We start from the raw sequence: 17,785 nt of genomic DNA on the forward strand, positions 1-17,785 counted from the left end.
AAGTTTGAAAAATGACAAAATCAAAACACATCAAATAATAATAAAAAATAAATAATATCAAATTTTGAAATTCGACAAACTACTAAATAAAATTTCAAAATTCGAACACTCCTCAACTAGATTTCAAAATTCGAGACAATCCAAAATTGAATTTCAACATCCAAAACACTTCTAAATTAGATTTTAAAATCTCATACTTTCTTAAATCAAGTTGTTGGAAGTCACACATCGACTAGAGATAAGACAAAAATATAATATATAAGTGAGGTGCAAATCTCACCTTACAAACCGATTTTGTGGGGCTGAGTTAGACTTAAATCCACTTTCTAATATGGTATCATAGCCTAAACGAATGAAGATGAAATTTCATTTTATAAATGAACTCTAATGAATAAGAAGAATGTAGTTGAAAAAGAAAAATATTGTTGAAGAAAAAGAAGAAATTCACGAAGAAGAAATGAAGTTAGTGAGAATGACTTGAGGATGTTAAGTAAATATAGCATAATACACGGATCGGTAAACACTAATTACTGCATACCTAATTATAATTGATAGGATTATAATAAACTTGGGATGCAGAAAGAAAAAAAGTGGGTGCAAGAAAAAAAAACGTACAAAAGCACCATATGGATTTCACCAATATAACCCAAATCCTAACACCATCAGTCTGAAGGAGATAGATGCTTTCCAACAACTCCTTATTTTTTTTTTTTTCCAAATCATTCAACATAAAAATATCTGAAAATAATATTTAAATTTTAACTAATTGAAAATAGTGACCAAAATATAAAAATATTTAAATAATAATAAGATAAAATGATAGCGTATACCAGTAGCACAGTGGATGGCGGCTAGGAGACGAAACCAATGTGTCAAATTCCCATATTACCCCTCTCGATGCCTCTTATTCGGTTGCTCTGCCTCTGGCTTTTCGGTCAACCCAAAAGCTGCACCAACTTTCTCCCTACCAACTTCCTCATGTAATAATAATAAAAATAAAACTAAGTCTAAAATGCATAACTATTGTGTAATATATATATATATATATATATATATATATATATAAAAACTGAAGCGATTGCTCCTACTGCACTGACTGCTGCGTTTGGTGTGTTGCAATTCCCAATGGCTTTCGTTTCCAAGCTCTCAACGCCAAACCCAGCTGCTTCCTTATCAGAAGCGCTTCGACCCGGACGCGATTCTTCTCGCAACGGCTTCCTCTCCTTCAGACCTTCTTCTTCCGCCGCAAATTACAAAATTAACCTCTCCGCTTCGCTCCGATCTCGTCACTCCCTCCCTCTTAAAACCTCTCTCCGGTAGGTTTTCTCCGATCCCTCTCGCGCTTTTATCGGATCGCCATTCCTCCACCTTTTCTTTCTCCTCTCTCTCCACTTCGCTCGATCTCTCACACCGCATCCACATGCACCTCTTTTTTATTATTATTTTTTTTTTGTTTTTCCCGTTTTCGTGACTTGAATCGCTGAAGTTGAAAGAAACAGCAAGCGATCGCCATCGTAATCGTCGTTAGGTCGTGTCTGATTGGATGTGACCTGAGTGGTAGAAAGTGGTGGAAAGATGGAAGCTGAAAATAGATACAAGTTTTGATAGCTGGTACAACTTCATTTTTATGGAAGGGGGAAAGAGGAACGCGTTTTGTTTTTTATTTCTTATTTTGTTTTTAGCTGAGATTTTCGTTTCAAAAGCTTTTAGCTGGTACAAGTTTTTTACAAGAATGCTCGCATCAGACTCTGTCTTTGCAATTTTCGTGCGAGCTGTCAATTGTGTTGCTGTGAACTGGGAATTGCGTGCTAAGTATGATGCACATGCGGATAGTATGATTATTCTAAAAAATAATAGATTTTTAGAAAAATATGTTGGATACGATCATAGGATGCATATAGGATGCATATCTAGATATTTATTAGAAATCATACGACATAGAGAAATATATACAATTTTGTAAATCTAAGTTGAGAACATATTTTTTTTATTACTGGAACTAATAAAAATTATGAGTAACCAATCACTTTCTCTGTTGTCTACTTATATGATTATTATCAATCTCGTTCCGTTCTTGAAATTATCCATAAAGAAGACAAATTTCGTTTTTTCTTGAAATTATCCATAAAGAGGACAAATTTCATTTTTTGGTTCATCAGGGACAATGCTGCTGTGTTTCTTATAAGTTATAGATAGGTTGGTGGGGTCATTTGCCTATATAGACACTTCCAAATGCCTCCTTAAGTGACGAATATTTTCAAGGAGGCTTTGTTTTTTCTTAAACAGTTTATATGGGAGGCGAATAGTTGACGCTTGTTTTCATTCAGGATTAAATGCTCTCAAACTGATGGGAATGGAAGTCCTGCAAAGAGGACTGTGCTTCATGATCTCTATGAGAAAGAAGGGCAGAGTCCATGGTATGATAATCTCTGCAGACCTGTTACAGATCTGCTTCCTCTAATAGCCAGTGGTGTCAGAGGTGTCACCAGCAACCCTGCGGTAATGTTTTTTATTTCTGAAATGTTTTCCTTATCCTGATATTGATAATAATACAGAAATTGAAACTGATTAATGTTCCAAACATTTCTTGCGAGTTGTAAGATGCATTCTTTGCATGTTGCTATTCTAATCTGCTGTCTGTCCATGTGATTGCAGATCTTTCAGAAAGCTATCTCATCCTCTGATGCTTACAATGATCAGTTCAGGTACCATGAATATCTTATATAAATTCTGGCATTACCTTTTATATCTCAACAGGCAATGTGGTGGACAAGGTACTACAAACTGTGAGGCATGGACACATATCATACTTGTCTGTGTATAGTGTGTCTTTTCAGTGTATGAGCCCATGTTTAGCATATCTTTTCTCATGGGAAGCATCTGTTTTTTTTTTTTTATCAAACGCTCTCTCTTGGAGCTGCAAAAAGAAAGTGATTGTTAAGTGACTGTTTCTCCAAATTTAATTGAAACAACACTTAATTGTAGTTTTGTCAGTCTACTCACAATATAGTTTAGTGTAGTAAAAGTAAACTACACCGATGTGACACTCCTTAGCTCCAATTATTCATGTGATGGGTAGCTCATCACTGCATTAAGTATACTGCTGAGTCTGATTTTGGTTTTATATTCGTGCAAGTTTATTATTGTATACTGTTATCAAAAGAAGAAAAATATTAAAAAAGAGAGAAAATAATGGTTTTCGGTCTTATGGACATGTTAGTAACGGTCTTATTGGTGTACGTTGCACTGTACTGTAGCAATATCCTTTTTACTGTTATATCTAAAAATAAATTACTCAATCATGCAGGGAACTTGTGCAAGCTGGGAAAGACATTGAAAGTGCATATTGGGAACTTGTAGTAAAGGATATCCAAGATGCCTGCAAACTATTTGAACCAATCTATGATCAAACAGATGGTGGTGATGGCTATGTTTCTGTTGAAGTATCTCCCAGGCTCGCAGATGATACTGAGGGAACCATAGAAGCTGCAAAATGGCTTCATAAAGTGGTTGACCGCCCTAATGTGTATATAAAGATTCCAGCTACAGAGGCATGTGTCCCTTCAATTAAGGAAGTTATTGCTAATGGGATAAGTGTGAATGTGACGGTGAGTTTGTGCTACATCCTTTCATATAATATAAATTAAATAAATTAGTTTTCTATGGTATGATTTGCAATTCTAGATTGGCTTATTGGTACTCCTGATAAGCGATCCTTTAGATTTTGTCATTGCTACCATGACGAATTGTACTGTTATTTTAAAAGCTCAAGCTCGTGTCTAATAGGAATTTGAAAAGTCAATAGTCCTGACCAGTGACATTTGTCTTGATCTCTTTTACTTGCATGGTTAAAGTATAATTATGTTTCTGGTACTTGTGTGTACAGCTGATATTCTCTCTCGCAAGATACGAAGCTGTTATTGATGCTTACTTGGATGGTCTTGAGGCATCAGGGTTAAATGACCTCTCTAGAGTTACGAGTGTTGCCTCTTTCTTTGTCAGTCGAGTTGACACTCTCATTGACAAGTCCCTTGAGAAAATTGGCACCCCAGAAGCCCTTAATCTACGCGGCAAGGTAACTGTTTATGGTTTACGAAATGTCTATTCTTGCCTTTGGATTTATTACTCCTGTAAATTTATTCTCATAACGGCTCATTGAATTTTACAGGCAGCAGTTGCCCAAGCAGCATTGGCTTACCAGCTCTACCAAAGGAAATTTTCTGGTCCTAGGTGGGAAGCTCTAGTTAAGAAGGGAGCCAAGAAGCAAAGGCTCCTCTGGGCCTCAACTAGTGTCAAGAATCCCGCCTATCCTGACACCTTATATGTTGCACCTCTTATTGGACCTGACACTGTAAGCTATCTTATTTTTCATTTTGTCAGTTTATAATTAGGATACTTGATCTGAGGCAAATAATGGACTCCTCGTTTTTCCTTGATTGTGTTAACAAACTTAAAAGTCAAAGGGTTTACCAATATTTTTTGTTGTTTCTCATAGCAACATCTTCTTACTTGGCAGGTATCAACCATGCCAGACCAAGCCCTTGAAGCATTTATCGATCATGGTACTGTTTCCAGGACAATAGACTCAAATGCATCTGAAGCTGAGGGAATATACAATGCTCTCCAGAAATTGGGTATTGACTGGGGCCATGTTGGTAACCAGCTTGAACTTGAAGGAGTGGATTCGTTTAAGAAGAGCTTTGACAGCCTCCTGGATTCGCTGCAAGAGAAGGCAAACTCTCTTAAGTTGGTCAGTCACTGAAGTGTGATCGTCATGGTTAGCAATGCTGTGTATGATGCCATTTATGGATTAATAAAAGGCAGTAGCTGTGCACTCTGTGCTGCTGTAAATGTGCTTCATGGAGTCATTTAGACGGATAGTGATACGATGGGAATGGGAAATTGTCCACTTTGAGTCGAGCGTTTTTGTTTCTTTCCCATTATGCATTATGTGTGCGATTTTATTCCTTTGTGCTTGTGATGTCACTGATGTGTCAACTCTTACATTTTAGTTCGAATATTTATTCTAAAAGCTCCCTTCCCTTAACCCTATCAAGCCATTTCTAATATGAAGGCTTAGTAGGCCTGAAAGATTGTGAAAACGACGTATAAGGGAAATTGGAATCTGTTAAACTGCCTCAGCAAGGGTAGTTGCCACATGCTCCTCAAAATTCGAAGTTTTATTTACCTTTTAAAGTATTATGTGAATATAAAAATCATCACTCGTGGATCCAATTTTGTATTCCAGTTTAGTCAGTCCCAAAGGGATGCATGAAGTGATTTTTAGGTGTTCCTGGCATACAAACATGGCAAAAAAGAGTAAATGGTAATGTTATTTCACCTGAAATCAATTCTATTTTAAATTTATGTGATAAAAAAATTCTTAAACCTAGTTATACCTATGCTTTTTTCTTCTTCTAAAATTATACTCAAACGATTTGACGAATTATGTCTCCAACTAACACTTAATGCTATAAAACCTAGTAAAAATTATCATTTTAGAAACTCAATAAACGAGGCAATCATAAAAGTTATTCAATTTAAAGCAATGAGAAAGAGATAGATCACGGCTGAGAATAACAAATAGTGCATATTTTTAGAAGCTTAAGTTTACACTAGATTTGTTTGACAATTTTTCTATAACACTTAAAAAAATTGAAATTTGATTCTTTATAAATTAAAATTAGCTCATGGTTAAAGAAATATTGCAGAAAATTTCTTATACAATTTTATAAATTTTTATTTTTAAATTATACACATTACAAAGCTAAAACCTTAGTTTTAAATTTAAGAATAAAAAACAAAGTTATCTAAATTTAGAGGATTGAAAAATATTTCAACAACTGTTGGCTTCTTAATGCTGTTAAAAGAAATCTTTTTTGAGTAATATTATAACTACATTTATGAACTAATGAGATTTGTTCCTCCAATTTATATGACTCAAGTAAGGTGAAGATTTTCAAAAGGGTTAATGGTTATGAAAGCTTGATGTTGGTAGAAATATGGTGTACATATGATGATTTTAATTTGATTAGTTGTCGATACGATGATTCATCCTCCAAATTATATAACTCAAGCAAGGGATAAAGGTTATGGTGGTGTTTGGGTGTTCTCAAAAGAGGTTGAATAAACTCTTAAGAAAATATGGTCAAAGAAAACCTAAAATGAGTGTTCTAGCCTTAGTGACCTAAGTTTAGTAGTATGACACAAAATTAGAAGCATAACAATATTCAGTTCAAAGGTTAATGATAATATTATGGCAACTTTGACCTTTGTTGGAAACTGATGACTTGGGCCCAAGCCCAATAACAAGTCAAGGGCTCATTATCCGTTAAATGGCTAGAAAGATGCAACAAGACCTTGAAGACACCTCCAAAGAAGCCCAAGCATTATTTGCCCACGTTCAATGACAACTAGAAGATCCACAAGAAGGCCCATCAAAGCCCATTTCAGCCCATGGAGAAGGCTACAGAGATCAAGGGCCAAGAAGCCCAATTTGGAAGGCGTTAAACGAACAACCTAGGGCACTAGGCATGCACGAGTTTTGCTTCTTCTTTAAATTGCACATGTATCTTGTGCTTTATGATTTTTAGCATGTTTTTCACACTTTTCCACGTGGTAGATGATCCACTCTTTTCGACTGATGATCAACCCAGTAGCTAGCTCGAGCATGGAAGGGGAATTTCCTATAAATTCACCCTCCCTTTTGTAAAATTTACTTTTGGAATTCACATAGAGTTATGTTGTTGCAATCTAGCGAGCTCTTCTTTTCATCGAAAGTCATTCTCCTTGCTTCTTCCCTCACCCCTCTAGCTTCCTTCCATAGATGGTAGGTTGTCTGAGCTAGTGTCACCTCCACCGAAGCACCTCACTCACCATAAACCTTATTAACCTTCACTAAAACTACTGCCAGTTTTGCTACTCTGATATTACCTTCATTTCTCATTGTTTCATGGCTTCCAATGTGCTAGATCAAGCCATCAGAAACTATACTCAAAAGGCTTTAATTTGACTATAGACACATTTTTTTGGACCTCTGAGCTAGATGAAATTTCACTTTGAAAATCATCAACTTTACTACGAGAACTATTTTGTGTAAAGGAGGTTGCTTTTGACCATTCCAAGATACCTACAACAAGACAAGGCTAGGAAGACACAAGAACAAACGAAAATAACCTAAGCTCTGATTACCAAATGATGGAATAAGCTCCTCCAAGCTATATAACTCAAGCAAGGTGGAGACTTCCAAATGGGTTGGTGGTTACGGAAGCTTGATGATAGTGGAAATATGGTGGTGGGTTCGATGTGGAAAGATGGTGGCTTCTCCTCAAGCTATATGACTCAAGAAAGGGAAGAGAATATGTTGGTGTTTAATGTACTTTTAAGAGAGGTTGGACCAACTCAAAAAGAAAGGTGGCTAGAGGAAAATTAGAAAAGGTGTTCTAGCCTTGGTGGTCTAAATTGAGTAGTATGACACAAATTTGATAGTATAACAATACTCAATTCAAAGGTGAATTTACCTGGGAGAGACACATTTATTTATAGGCTTAAGGTGTTTTCAAATTATATAAGCTAAACCCTAAAAACCTCAACTTGACTAGCTTGGACACCAAGGTAAAAGTTTACTCCATTAGGAGGAAGACATATGACCACTAATATAGAAAAATCATTTCTATTCCTAGAATGACACATAATCACTACCTATAGAAATCCTTCCATTAGGAGCATGAGACATGGTAAGAGCATATGCTCACAAAATAGGACAATTTGGAGACTACTCTAACCAAAGACTCGTATGTTTCTAAAATGTTTGTTCTCCAAACTAGGTTTTTATCGTAGATCGTCTCTTTAGGGTCCATATCCTTTAAACCTAAAACACTACACTACAACCCAAGGTCCAAATACAAGACCCAAAAAAAACTTTATTTTCCTTGGTTCATTATAAAGACCTAAAATAAACTTAGTTTACTAAAAACTCATTAATGGTCCATGATAATAAGAGTTTGGACTCACTCTCTACAAATGACTCAAACTCTTTTTTAAGTATGCTTGACCATGACTAGAAAAGTTATCAAGAACCCACCCAATTTTTCACGTTTACCTTGTAAAGCCTTTACTTTTGAACTTAGACGCAACTACAAGTACAAATGCACGTGTTCTTCACAAGATACATTGCATTATTCAAACACAATAAGGTGATGTTGAAATTTTGAGTTTATATCAGTACTAGAGCTATCAAAATAAGCAATGTGTACAAGAGGATTCGTTTAAGATAAGTAGAAGGATTAAATCTTGATGGAGTTGTGTGGAGAAATTGGACCACAACATTGAAGTAGAAGAATTTAAAAGCAAGCACAAAATTTCAAGCAGCTGACAAATCCCCAACCTCCCCCATTCATGTGGAAATTTATGTGCATCCATATTTTCATGCTGAACAAACCCAAAAATTCTTAAGCAAAGCGACAGTGGGAACATGATTTGAAATAAACTACTACCACTAACATGCAAACACCAATCAATGACAGCAATGGTGCCAGCCTCCGTAGCAGATGACCATAAATGCTGTGTTCAATTGGACGGATTCAATGATTTTATTTTTTTTGAGAAAAAAATAACTTACTTTTCTTAATTTTAATGTGTTCAATGAACAATTTTGAACAAAATTACATTATTTTTTCTGAGAAAAACTCATTAAATCTCTTCCTCATATTGATGTATAGTGTTGTTGTACTGCCATTTATTGTGCATGGTTGGTTTCAAGGTGTTGGTTGAATCTTCCTTTAATGATGGGCCCTTTCCCTAACTGTGACAAAAAAAATCAACTGTTTAGAATTCCTTCACTCTTAACCTTAGATTCATACATAAGTAAAAAAAAAAGTGACATTTATCTGTCAAACTCTTAGAATTAACTCTAGTCAAGGAAATGTAGGGTCCAAACCTACACCACAACTGATTTCTTTTCCTTTTATTTTCCTGTCTTGAAGAATTAATCAAGGTCTGAGCACATCCATAAGTAGAAGAGCAAGGCCAACCAAAGAAGTAGGAAAAGTTGGTGGCTTTAGTGTATCCATATTTCAGAATGATTTTCTCCCACTCTTTGCTTTTTTTCATTGCTGATTAGTGAAAGCTGAAGAGGTAGATCCATGACCCTTTTCATGTGTTGTGAGGTTTTGATCTGAAGATTGAGGAAAAGTAGTAGTAGGTAGTGTTGTGTGTTAAGAGTGATGGATAGCACAGAAATCAAGTCACCAGCAGAAAGCTCCTTTGAAGGGACACCAGGCACTTCAATGAACAGAAAGAAGCTAGCCATATACTTCATCGAATCTGAGGATAGAAGAATGGCCTTTGGTCGTGGATACACAGCAGGATCTACACCAGTTGATATCCATGGCAAATCCATTGTTGATCTTTCAAAAACTGGTGGATGGATTGCAGCCTTCTTCATATTTGGTACATATTCATTCTTTCTTTATGTGTGTGCTTGTGTAGTGGACAATGCTGGAACAGAACAACCAGTGGTTATGTTATTATGAACATGTGATTTAAGAAAGAGATTCTGTGTTTTTGTGTTGTTGTAGGAAATGAAATGGCAGAAAGAATGGCTTATTTTGGGCTTTCAGTGAACATGGTTGCCTTCATGTTCTATGTGATGCACAGACCATTCACGAGTTCATCCAACGCAGTGAACAATTTCTTAGGGATATCACAAGCTTCCTCTGTGTTGGGTGGATTTCTAGCAGATGCATATCTTGGACGCTACTGGACAATAGCTATCTTCACCACAATCTATCTTGCAGTAACAACACTATTCCTCTTTCACATCAATAATATATCTTATATCAAATTCTATTCTACTTTCCAAAGTTTAATGCTTCTGCTAAGTTCATCCATCTTCTGTAATGGGTCAAAGTAAATTGTAAAATTTCTGATTCATGAAAAATTCCCTATTATTTATTTTACTGTTATACTTTCAAGACACTTTTTTAAGAGTAATAAGCACACATATCTTAATTTACATGTGTTTATATAAAACATTTGATTTCAAGGTTGGATTTTTCGAAACAGGGTTTGACAGGAATAACACTGTGTGCAACAATAGGGAAGTTTGTGCCGAACCAAGCAGAGTGTGACCAACTTTCTCTGCTACTGGGAAAGTGCGAGCCAGCAAAAGCATGGCAAATGACATACCTTTACACGTTTCTATACATAACAGCGTTTGGAGCAGCAGGGATAAGGCCATGCGTGTCATCTTTTGGAGCAGACCAGTTTGATGAGAGAAGCAAAAACTACAAAGAACACCTTGACAGATTCTTCAACTTCTTCTATCTGTCAGTGACCATTGGAGCAATTGTGGCCTTCACAGGAGTGGTGTACGTGCAGATGCAATATGGGTGGGGATCTGCATTTGGGTCACTCGCAATAGCCATGGGAATATCAAACATGGTCTTCTTCATAGGCACCCCTTTGTACAGACACAGATTACCAGGAGGGAGTCCTCTAACTAGGGTTGCTCAAGTTCTGGTGGCTGCATTTCGAAAGAGAAATGCCCCTTTTTCAAGCAGTGACTTCATAGGCTTGTACGAGGTTCCTGGTAGACACTCTGCTATCAAGGGAAGTGGAAAAATTCCTCACACTCCTCATTTCAGGTCATTTTTTCACCCTAAAGCTTTTAACTTTTTACAATTTATGATAAAGGGTGCAAGATTAGATAAGTGGTGCTTTCTGTTCGTTCTCTTCATTTAAGGTTTCTTGACAAGGCAGCTCTGGAACTGAAAGAAGACGGTGGAAATCCGAGTCCATGGAGGCTCTGCACCGTGACTCAGGTTGAGGAAGTGAAGATCCTTCTGAAACTGATTCCCATACCAGCCTGCACAATCATGCTCAACGTCGTTCTCACAGAGTTTCTGACTCTCTCAGTTCAGCAGGCATACACTCTTAACACCCATTTGGGTCGTCTGAAACTCCCAGTCACATGCATGCCCGTCTTCCCAGGCCTAAGCATTTTCCTCATTCTATCTCTCTACTACTCCCTTTTCGTCCCCATTTTCCGACGCATCACCGGCCACCCACACGGTGCCTCTCAACTTCAGAGGGTAGGAATCGGCTTGGCTGTCTCCATTCTCTCAGTTGCATGGGCTGCCATATTTGAACGATACAGAAGAAACTACGCAATAAGACATGAATACGAGGCTACTTTCCTCACGCCCATGCCTAACCTCAGTGCTTATTGGCTGTTGATTCAATACTGTCTCATTGGTGTGGCCGAAGTGTTCTGCATTGTCGGCCTCTTGGAGTTCCTTTACGAGGAAGCTCCCGATGCCATGAAGAGCATAGGCTCTGCTTATGCTGCACTCGCCGGTGGCTTGGGTTGTTTTGTGGCAACTATTATAAACAACATCATTAAATCTGCCACTGGGAACATCGATAAAGGACAACCTTCTTGGTTGTCTCAGAACATCAACACTGGCAGGTTTGATTACTTCTACTGGCTTCTCACGGCTTTGAGCACGCTCAATTTTTTCATCTTCGTATATTCGGCTCGTAGATATAAGTACAGGGCACAGGAAGATCGTGAGATGGAGAAACATGAAATGTCATACGTTGGAACATCCTAGTTTTCAACACAGTAAAATGCTGTCTTTGATCCATTCAATAACTTGTAATGGTGTTCTCCTTGTGTGATAACGCACACTAGTTAGGAGTATTCTGCATGAGATAATGATTTCCTTCTGAAGGATAGTTACTCCCTCAGGTAAACTTAGTTAAATTAAACACTTTCATGCTAGCAAAGATGATAAGAAAAAGAGAGAATTGCATAGATATTGAGTAGTATACGAATTCTGCTTAATCTTTTAGAGTAGTTCAAAGCAGTTTCTTGAGAATATAATATCAAGGAACTTTATATAAAAAAACTAGGGGCAGTTACTTCGTGCACCGATCATTTTCTTTCTGTACTCTATCATTTCCGGAATTTACTCTCCGGAACACAATAAACAATTCCATAATTTTTTTACGGAAGTCGAACATCTCCTCGGAAGTTTTTGGTGGGTTAGTGCAGTTCATGGCCCATCTAATTAACAGTATCGTAAATTTTTAACTAAATTAGTTTAGTTAACAATTTAGATAAAAAAAATGGATAAGAAAATGTAGCTTTTTTGAAATTTCGTATTTAAAATCACGAAAAGAAATAGGTCGTCCACAATGTTAAAATTTAGGAATTAAAATAAATAGTAAAACTAAATTATTGATTAGAAATTAAAAAAAAAAGATAGAAATTGTAACTTCAACTTTATTTTTTACTATAAAAATCAAATAATTTTTTTCACTCATCGAATTAATATTTTCTTTTGCTTCTTATACGTTTAAATAGAAAAAAAAATGAAAAGTGGGCATATTAGGAGGCGGTAAATAAAAAAAAACTTAATAATACTTTGTTTTATTTAATATAAAAAGAAATATTTGCATACACTAAAATTTATTTTAATATTTGAATTTAAATGAATAGTTTAGATTAAGAGATACATATAATGTAATTGTTATATATAAGGAGGTTAATTAAAATAGGAAGATAATCAAATGGTTCACATTTCTCTAATGGAAGAGTCTCCATTTACTGTCAAAAGGGGAGGATCCACCCCATAAAAGAAAAGTTTTATTAACAAACTATTTAATTACTAGAGTTAAACTGAACTTGATTATTATATAATACAATAATTTTTTAGCTAAACTGTATTTATAAATTATAATAGAAACATGTTTTAAATAGTTTTGAGAGTTATGTATAGACCAATTAAATTAAAAACTATAATTGCAGAAATATCATTTACCTTCTTTAAAATGATGTTAAAGAAGGTTTTAATATTATGTGTGACATTTATATGTCCTCTAGATTTAGAATTGACATTCGTCTCAACTATAATTTTAATAAAAATAAAATTAATCTACCTGATATATTTAATAAACAACACATTTCTCTTATTTTATTTAAAAATATAATATTGAATAAAAATATAAAAAGGTAAAAATAAAGTTTTAAAAATATAAGCGTATGTTTTATATAAATAAAATACGAAAAAATATTTATTAAAACATAAAGAAAGTAATTTTTTTAAAATAAAAGATATTGAAAATTATTTAAAAGTTTTTCGTTCTTTCAAACTTTTCATTGAAATGATTATTTGTTTACAACTTTTTATTTTCTTAAAATATTGTTTGACCAAATTAGACACTACCATATAGAATATGATAGACAACTTTTAGTGCAAATGCATTATTTTCATCACTATAACAAAAATTATAACCGTTGCTTCACTTTGTCATTGTCATCACAAAAAGTAAAGAATCATTTTGTGTTTCTATATATTAAAAAAAAGCAAAAGTTAAATAGTAATGATTGCTTTATTGAAGTAATTATAAAATTCAAACAATGAAAAAAACATAATGTTCCAAAACAATCATAAAAGTAAAATTGAATGTATAAGTGAAAATACCAAACACTATAACATTGAACGTTATACTGTTATGTTACAGAGATTCATGTTACAGAAATTGTGAATCAAAGACAACCTATTTCGGATAAGAGAAACTGATTCTGATACTTAGAAAAAAAAAATAGATTTTGTGTTACAATTTTGAAGAAAAGGTCAATAAGAATCAAAGGATCAATTGAAGGGTCAGGATGGTATCTCTGCTGTCAATCCACTACTTTACTGTAAGGAGTTATCTGTGGAATAGGAAATTATTACATCATCTAGATCACTATTTATTATATTTCTTTTATAGAATTAAGTTTTTTTTTTAATTTGTAAAAAATGTTAATAAATAATGTTAAAAAATTATTGGACCATAACATTTCAAAGAGGCAATAATTTCTTACAAAGAAGAATTATTATGTTTTGGTTGTATTCATATATTAGGCTGACCTCACTAATCCAATTCAACCACACTTACAAATCAAGTTAGATTAGATTTGCTTAATAGATTTCATTAGATTTTGTACTAATTGCTTACAATTTGACCTAACTATATATTAAAATATAAAGTATAATTTATAGTAGTTTTATTAGATTAGAGATTTTTGGGTTAAGAGTTCGTAAATGAAAAACTGTTCAACCATCGTAATGATTTATTATAAACATTCTCTTCATCAACAATTATACAAATTCATCTTATATATTTATTATATTTATCATGTTTAATGATCTATTTTATAATAGAAGTGTTAAAATTGATCATTTCATCCAATTTAAATAGGTGAATTCAACTTGATTTATTAATTAATGAGTCTAAAATTAATTTGAATTTAGTTTGACCCTCACGTTAGTGGATTAAACGGATTAACTCACTTAATTATAATTTTTTTTCTTTAATTTCAACAAAAATTATAATTTTTTTTCTAATTAAAATCTAAATAAAATTCAATTCAAATATAATCCAAAATAATGTTAAAGTCTAAATATAATTTAAAATTATAAAAATACAGTACAATCTATGTATATTTAATTACGAAGATAGAGTTGATGATATATATGAATTAATTTCATATCTAATTTGTTTTGACATTTATATTTAAGTTGAGGGGGTGAGAACATCAATTTCAGGATGGATTATAGTAAACATTGTGGAGCTTTTTGTGTTTTCGACCGAAACAAATATAAACACAAACTAGGAGTGAGCTTAGTAGGTGTGTTGGATGCCCATAGTAATCTAAACATTTATTTTCTTACTTTCACAAAAAGAAATCAAATTCATTCTCCTTTAATTCTTTAACTAAGAGACACTATATAGAGAAATTGATTTTTGGCATGTTCATCTTTCTTTCTTATCTCTTCAATTTCAACTTCTTTCTCAACAGAACTCATGTTTGATTTAAGATTTATTTGTTGTAAGAAGTTTTTTTATTTTTTAATTTAATCTTTGATAATTGATGGCTTGGATTGGAGCTTTTGAGAAGTGATCAAGGAGTTTCTTGGTATTCTGGTTTTGTCCTTTTCTTCAACTTTCATGTTGTTATGATACAATAAAAACTTAAAAAGTAAGAGAAATTATTTTATCTAAAATAAAATTTAGGTTATAAGTAATAGTTTCATTTTGTGTTGATTTGATATCCTTGAATGTAAAGATTTAGGATCATTTTGATATTTTGTTAAATTATTTCATGTTTTAATTTGATGAGAAAGGACTCAATTTTAGTTTTTAATTGAGTCTTGGCCTTAACCAAGTTTAGTGATTGATAATTTGAAAATTTTCTATACTATCATTTAAATTTAAATGAATTTACGAATATAAGTAAATGTTAAATTTTTGTCATGTGTCCATATATTTACACCCAAGGATATACCATATTAGAATTGTACTTTGAGATTAGTTTGGTTTTAATGTTCTGACTTGGTGAAATTTAGAAAATTCATAAAAAAATTATAATAATATGGTTTTGTTGGGAATGTGAAGTTTGATATCTTTGTCAAATTCTAAGTTTTCTTGAATAGTTTATGTTTGTGTAAGATCCCGAAAATTCAACCTGCCTCCATCTGTCAAATCCCATTTTTAATTACCCAAAAACTCTGTTCAGAATTTGTGTCAAGAAACGCACCCAACCCCACACTCTGACCATCATTAAATGCACCGCGCCACACGTGCACTGACATTTAAAACGCACTTACACCCACTCTGCATGCAACTGCCAAGTGTCACTTTGGAACATTCGAAATCGGTAGTGGAATCCAAGTGGCAGCAGGAGAATGGACGTTCGTCCTGCATGGGAAGGGGAAAAAGATTTTCTGAAAAACTCTTCCCACTCTTCTGCATGCTTCGTCTTCTTCCCCAAGCTTCTGATTTCCAAACTCTCTACCTTCTCTCTAGAACCTTCATCTTCTCTCTACCGTAACTCACTTTCTTCTCCTCCGATCAACTTTCAGAGACCGTGGAAACGTTCCCTGAGACGTGAGCTTCGTTCTGGACCGAACAGAACTGAGATTTGAGCTGGTAAGTTCTCATCTCTGATCATTCGTCCATTTAGTTCATGCGAACCAAAATTATGGTTGCATGCATGGGTTAGAGGTCTGAAACTGTTTATGATTTTGGTGTATTAGATTAAGTGAAAGTTGTTGAGCGAAACCTGAGGGTAGAACGCTGTTAGAGGTCGAACAAAACCTTGCTTTCGGGAGTACACTGCTATCCTGGTAAGGGAAGCTTAGTAATTTAATTTATACTTGTATGTTGTATGTAAACATGATATGAACTGAATGTATGAGATATATGTCGGTTGAGTATGCATGGTCGAACGTTGCTGTACTGAATGAATATGATATATGTTGGTTGAAATGTATGATATGAGTGATACGTATGAATACGAAATATACATGCTTAGGAACGAGAGAATGTAAGTGAAACTTGAATATCAACTTCCCTATGATAACGTATGTCCGACATTAAACGGTTCTCGACCGTTTGGTGTTCTAGTAAACTTCTTTGAATTGGAATACTTTCATTTGGGAAGGGTTCTGGTCGAGCATGAGCTATGTAGGTCTTTTACTTAGAGCTCATAATGAGCAGTGTCGATCTTACACGTAGTAATCGTATTGGGTAGTGCTCGGTCTTACACCAAGCGCTCTTACTCTTTTCTTGAAAACCCTTGGTAATACAGATCGTCCATCTGTGTCGACCGACAGTGTCGAGCATCCTTGTAATATGGATCATCCATCTGTGTCGATCAATAGCGTCGAGCATCCTTGTAATACATATCCTTCATTTGTGTCGACCAACAGTGTCGAGCACCCTTGGTAATACAGATCATTCATCTGTGTCGACCGACAGTGTCGAGCATCCTTGTAATGCAGACCATTCATCTGTGTCGACCGACAGTGTCGAGTACCGTGTTAATACAGGTTGTTTATCTATCTGGTAGTCGGTATTACTTTATTTTGGAATGATGAACATTATATGAGATGAATAAATGTTGGTGAAATTCGAACGAGTGTTCCAAGGAGGAACGTCTCTATGACCTAAATGTGATAAGTTGTATAGTATGACCATGGTAAAATCGCTGATGGCTGTTCATCCTGATATTCCATGAGTGCTCGTCCTCATGTAGAGGGGAGTAGGTCATGCGTGGGAATGGCAGGAGACTCTAGTCCTATTGAGTACTTTGGACTGATAGGGTTAACCTCGGGTGGCAGCTGATGGATGGTTCCAGTTACTACATCACCCGGGTGCACGAACGCCTGCGGTTACATGGATTCATACAGTCCGGACAGTCGTTAATTGTGAGAGTTTGGATGAGTTATTATATGCTTGGACAATTATATATATATTGCTGTATGAATTGTATGATTGATTACATATGTTAAAGTATGTTGGTTATATGAATTAAATTACCTAAGCTTACCCTGTGTTCTCTTCTTTGTGTTGTCGATTGTCTTTGTACGTCCGTCTTGTCAATGCAATGATCATCCGTGTGGATGTGAGCAGATGGAGAGGCGCCACTTGAAGAATTGTTGGAAGAAGAAATTTTGGTAGACGCCAACCTTGTTGAAGTAGAGGTTAAAGCCGAGCAGTAGAGCGCTCGTTTATTAGTATTAGTTAGTGGTTTTGGATGTATTTTTTGGTCGTTCGGTTGTTTAGTTTTCTTTTGTGAAACCGTTCGACCAGAACTTGATATTTTATAGTTAGATTCCGAACTCTGTATATCTTGTACGTTCGGCTTTTAAGCAGCTGTTGTAGTTAAGACTGCATTGTTAATTCTGTAAATGTGATTAGTTCTAATTAATGGTAATTACTATTTATT

The 17,785-nt window shown here is 34.7% G+C and overlaps 2 protein-coding genes across 2 annotated transcripts; both read left to right on the forward strand.

The window, feature by feature from the left end:
* The first annotated feature begins 1,070 nt into the window (after positions 1-1,070).
* On the forward strand, positions 1,071-5,047 carry TRA2 (Aldolase-type TIM barrel family protein). The gene is made up of 7 exons (XM_047293944.2): positions 1,071-1,316; positions 2,328-2,499; positions 2,656-2,705; positions 3,308-3,608; positions 3,887-4,075; positions 4,169-4,351; positions 4,517-5,047. Exons 1-7 carry the CDS (start codon positions 1,126-1,128, stop codon positions 4,760-4,762), a joined length of 1,332 nt encoding a protein of 443 aa, XP_047149900.1. The 5' UTR covers positions 1,071-1,125; the 3' UTR covers positions 4,763-5,047.
* Positions 5,048-8,987: 3,940 nt separating this feature from the next.
* Positions 8,988-12,018, forward strand: LOC124821997 (Major facilitator superfamily protein). Its single transcript, XM_047293946.2, has 4 exons — positions 8,988-9,450; positions 9,579-9,796; positions 10,066-10,646; positions 10,745-12,018. Exons 1-4 carry the CDS (start codon positions 9,225-9,227, stop codon positions 11,613-11,615), a joined length of 1,896 nt encoding a protein of 631 aa, XP_047149902.1. The 5' UTR covers positions 8,988-9,224; the 3' UTR covers positions 11,616-12,018.
* The last annotated feature ends 5,767 nt before the right edge of the window (positions 12,019-17,785 follow it).

The sequence above is a fragment of the Vigna umbellata genome, chromosome 4, assembly GCF_029865625.1.
Source record: "Vigna umbellata cultivar VRB3 chromosome 4, Vumbellata_1.0, whole genome shotgun sequence".
In the NCBI taxonomy this organism is placed as follows: domain Eukaryota; kingdom Viridiplantae; phylum Streptophyta; class Magnoliopsida; order Fabales; family Fabaceae; genus Vigna; species Vigna umbellata.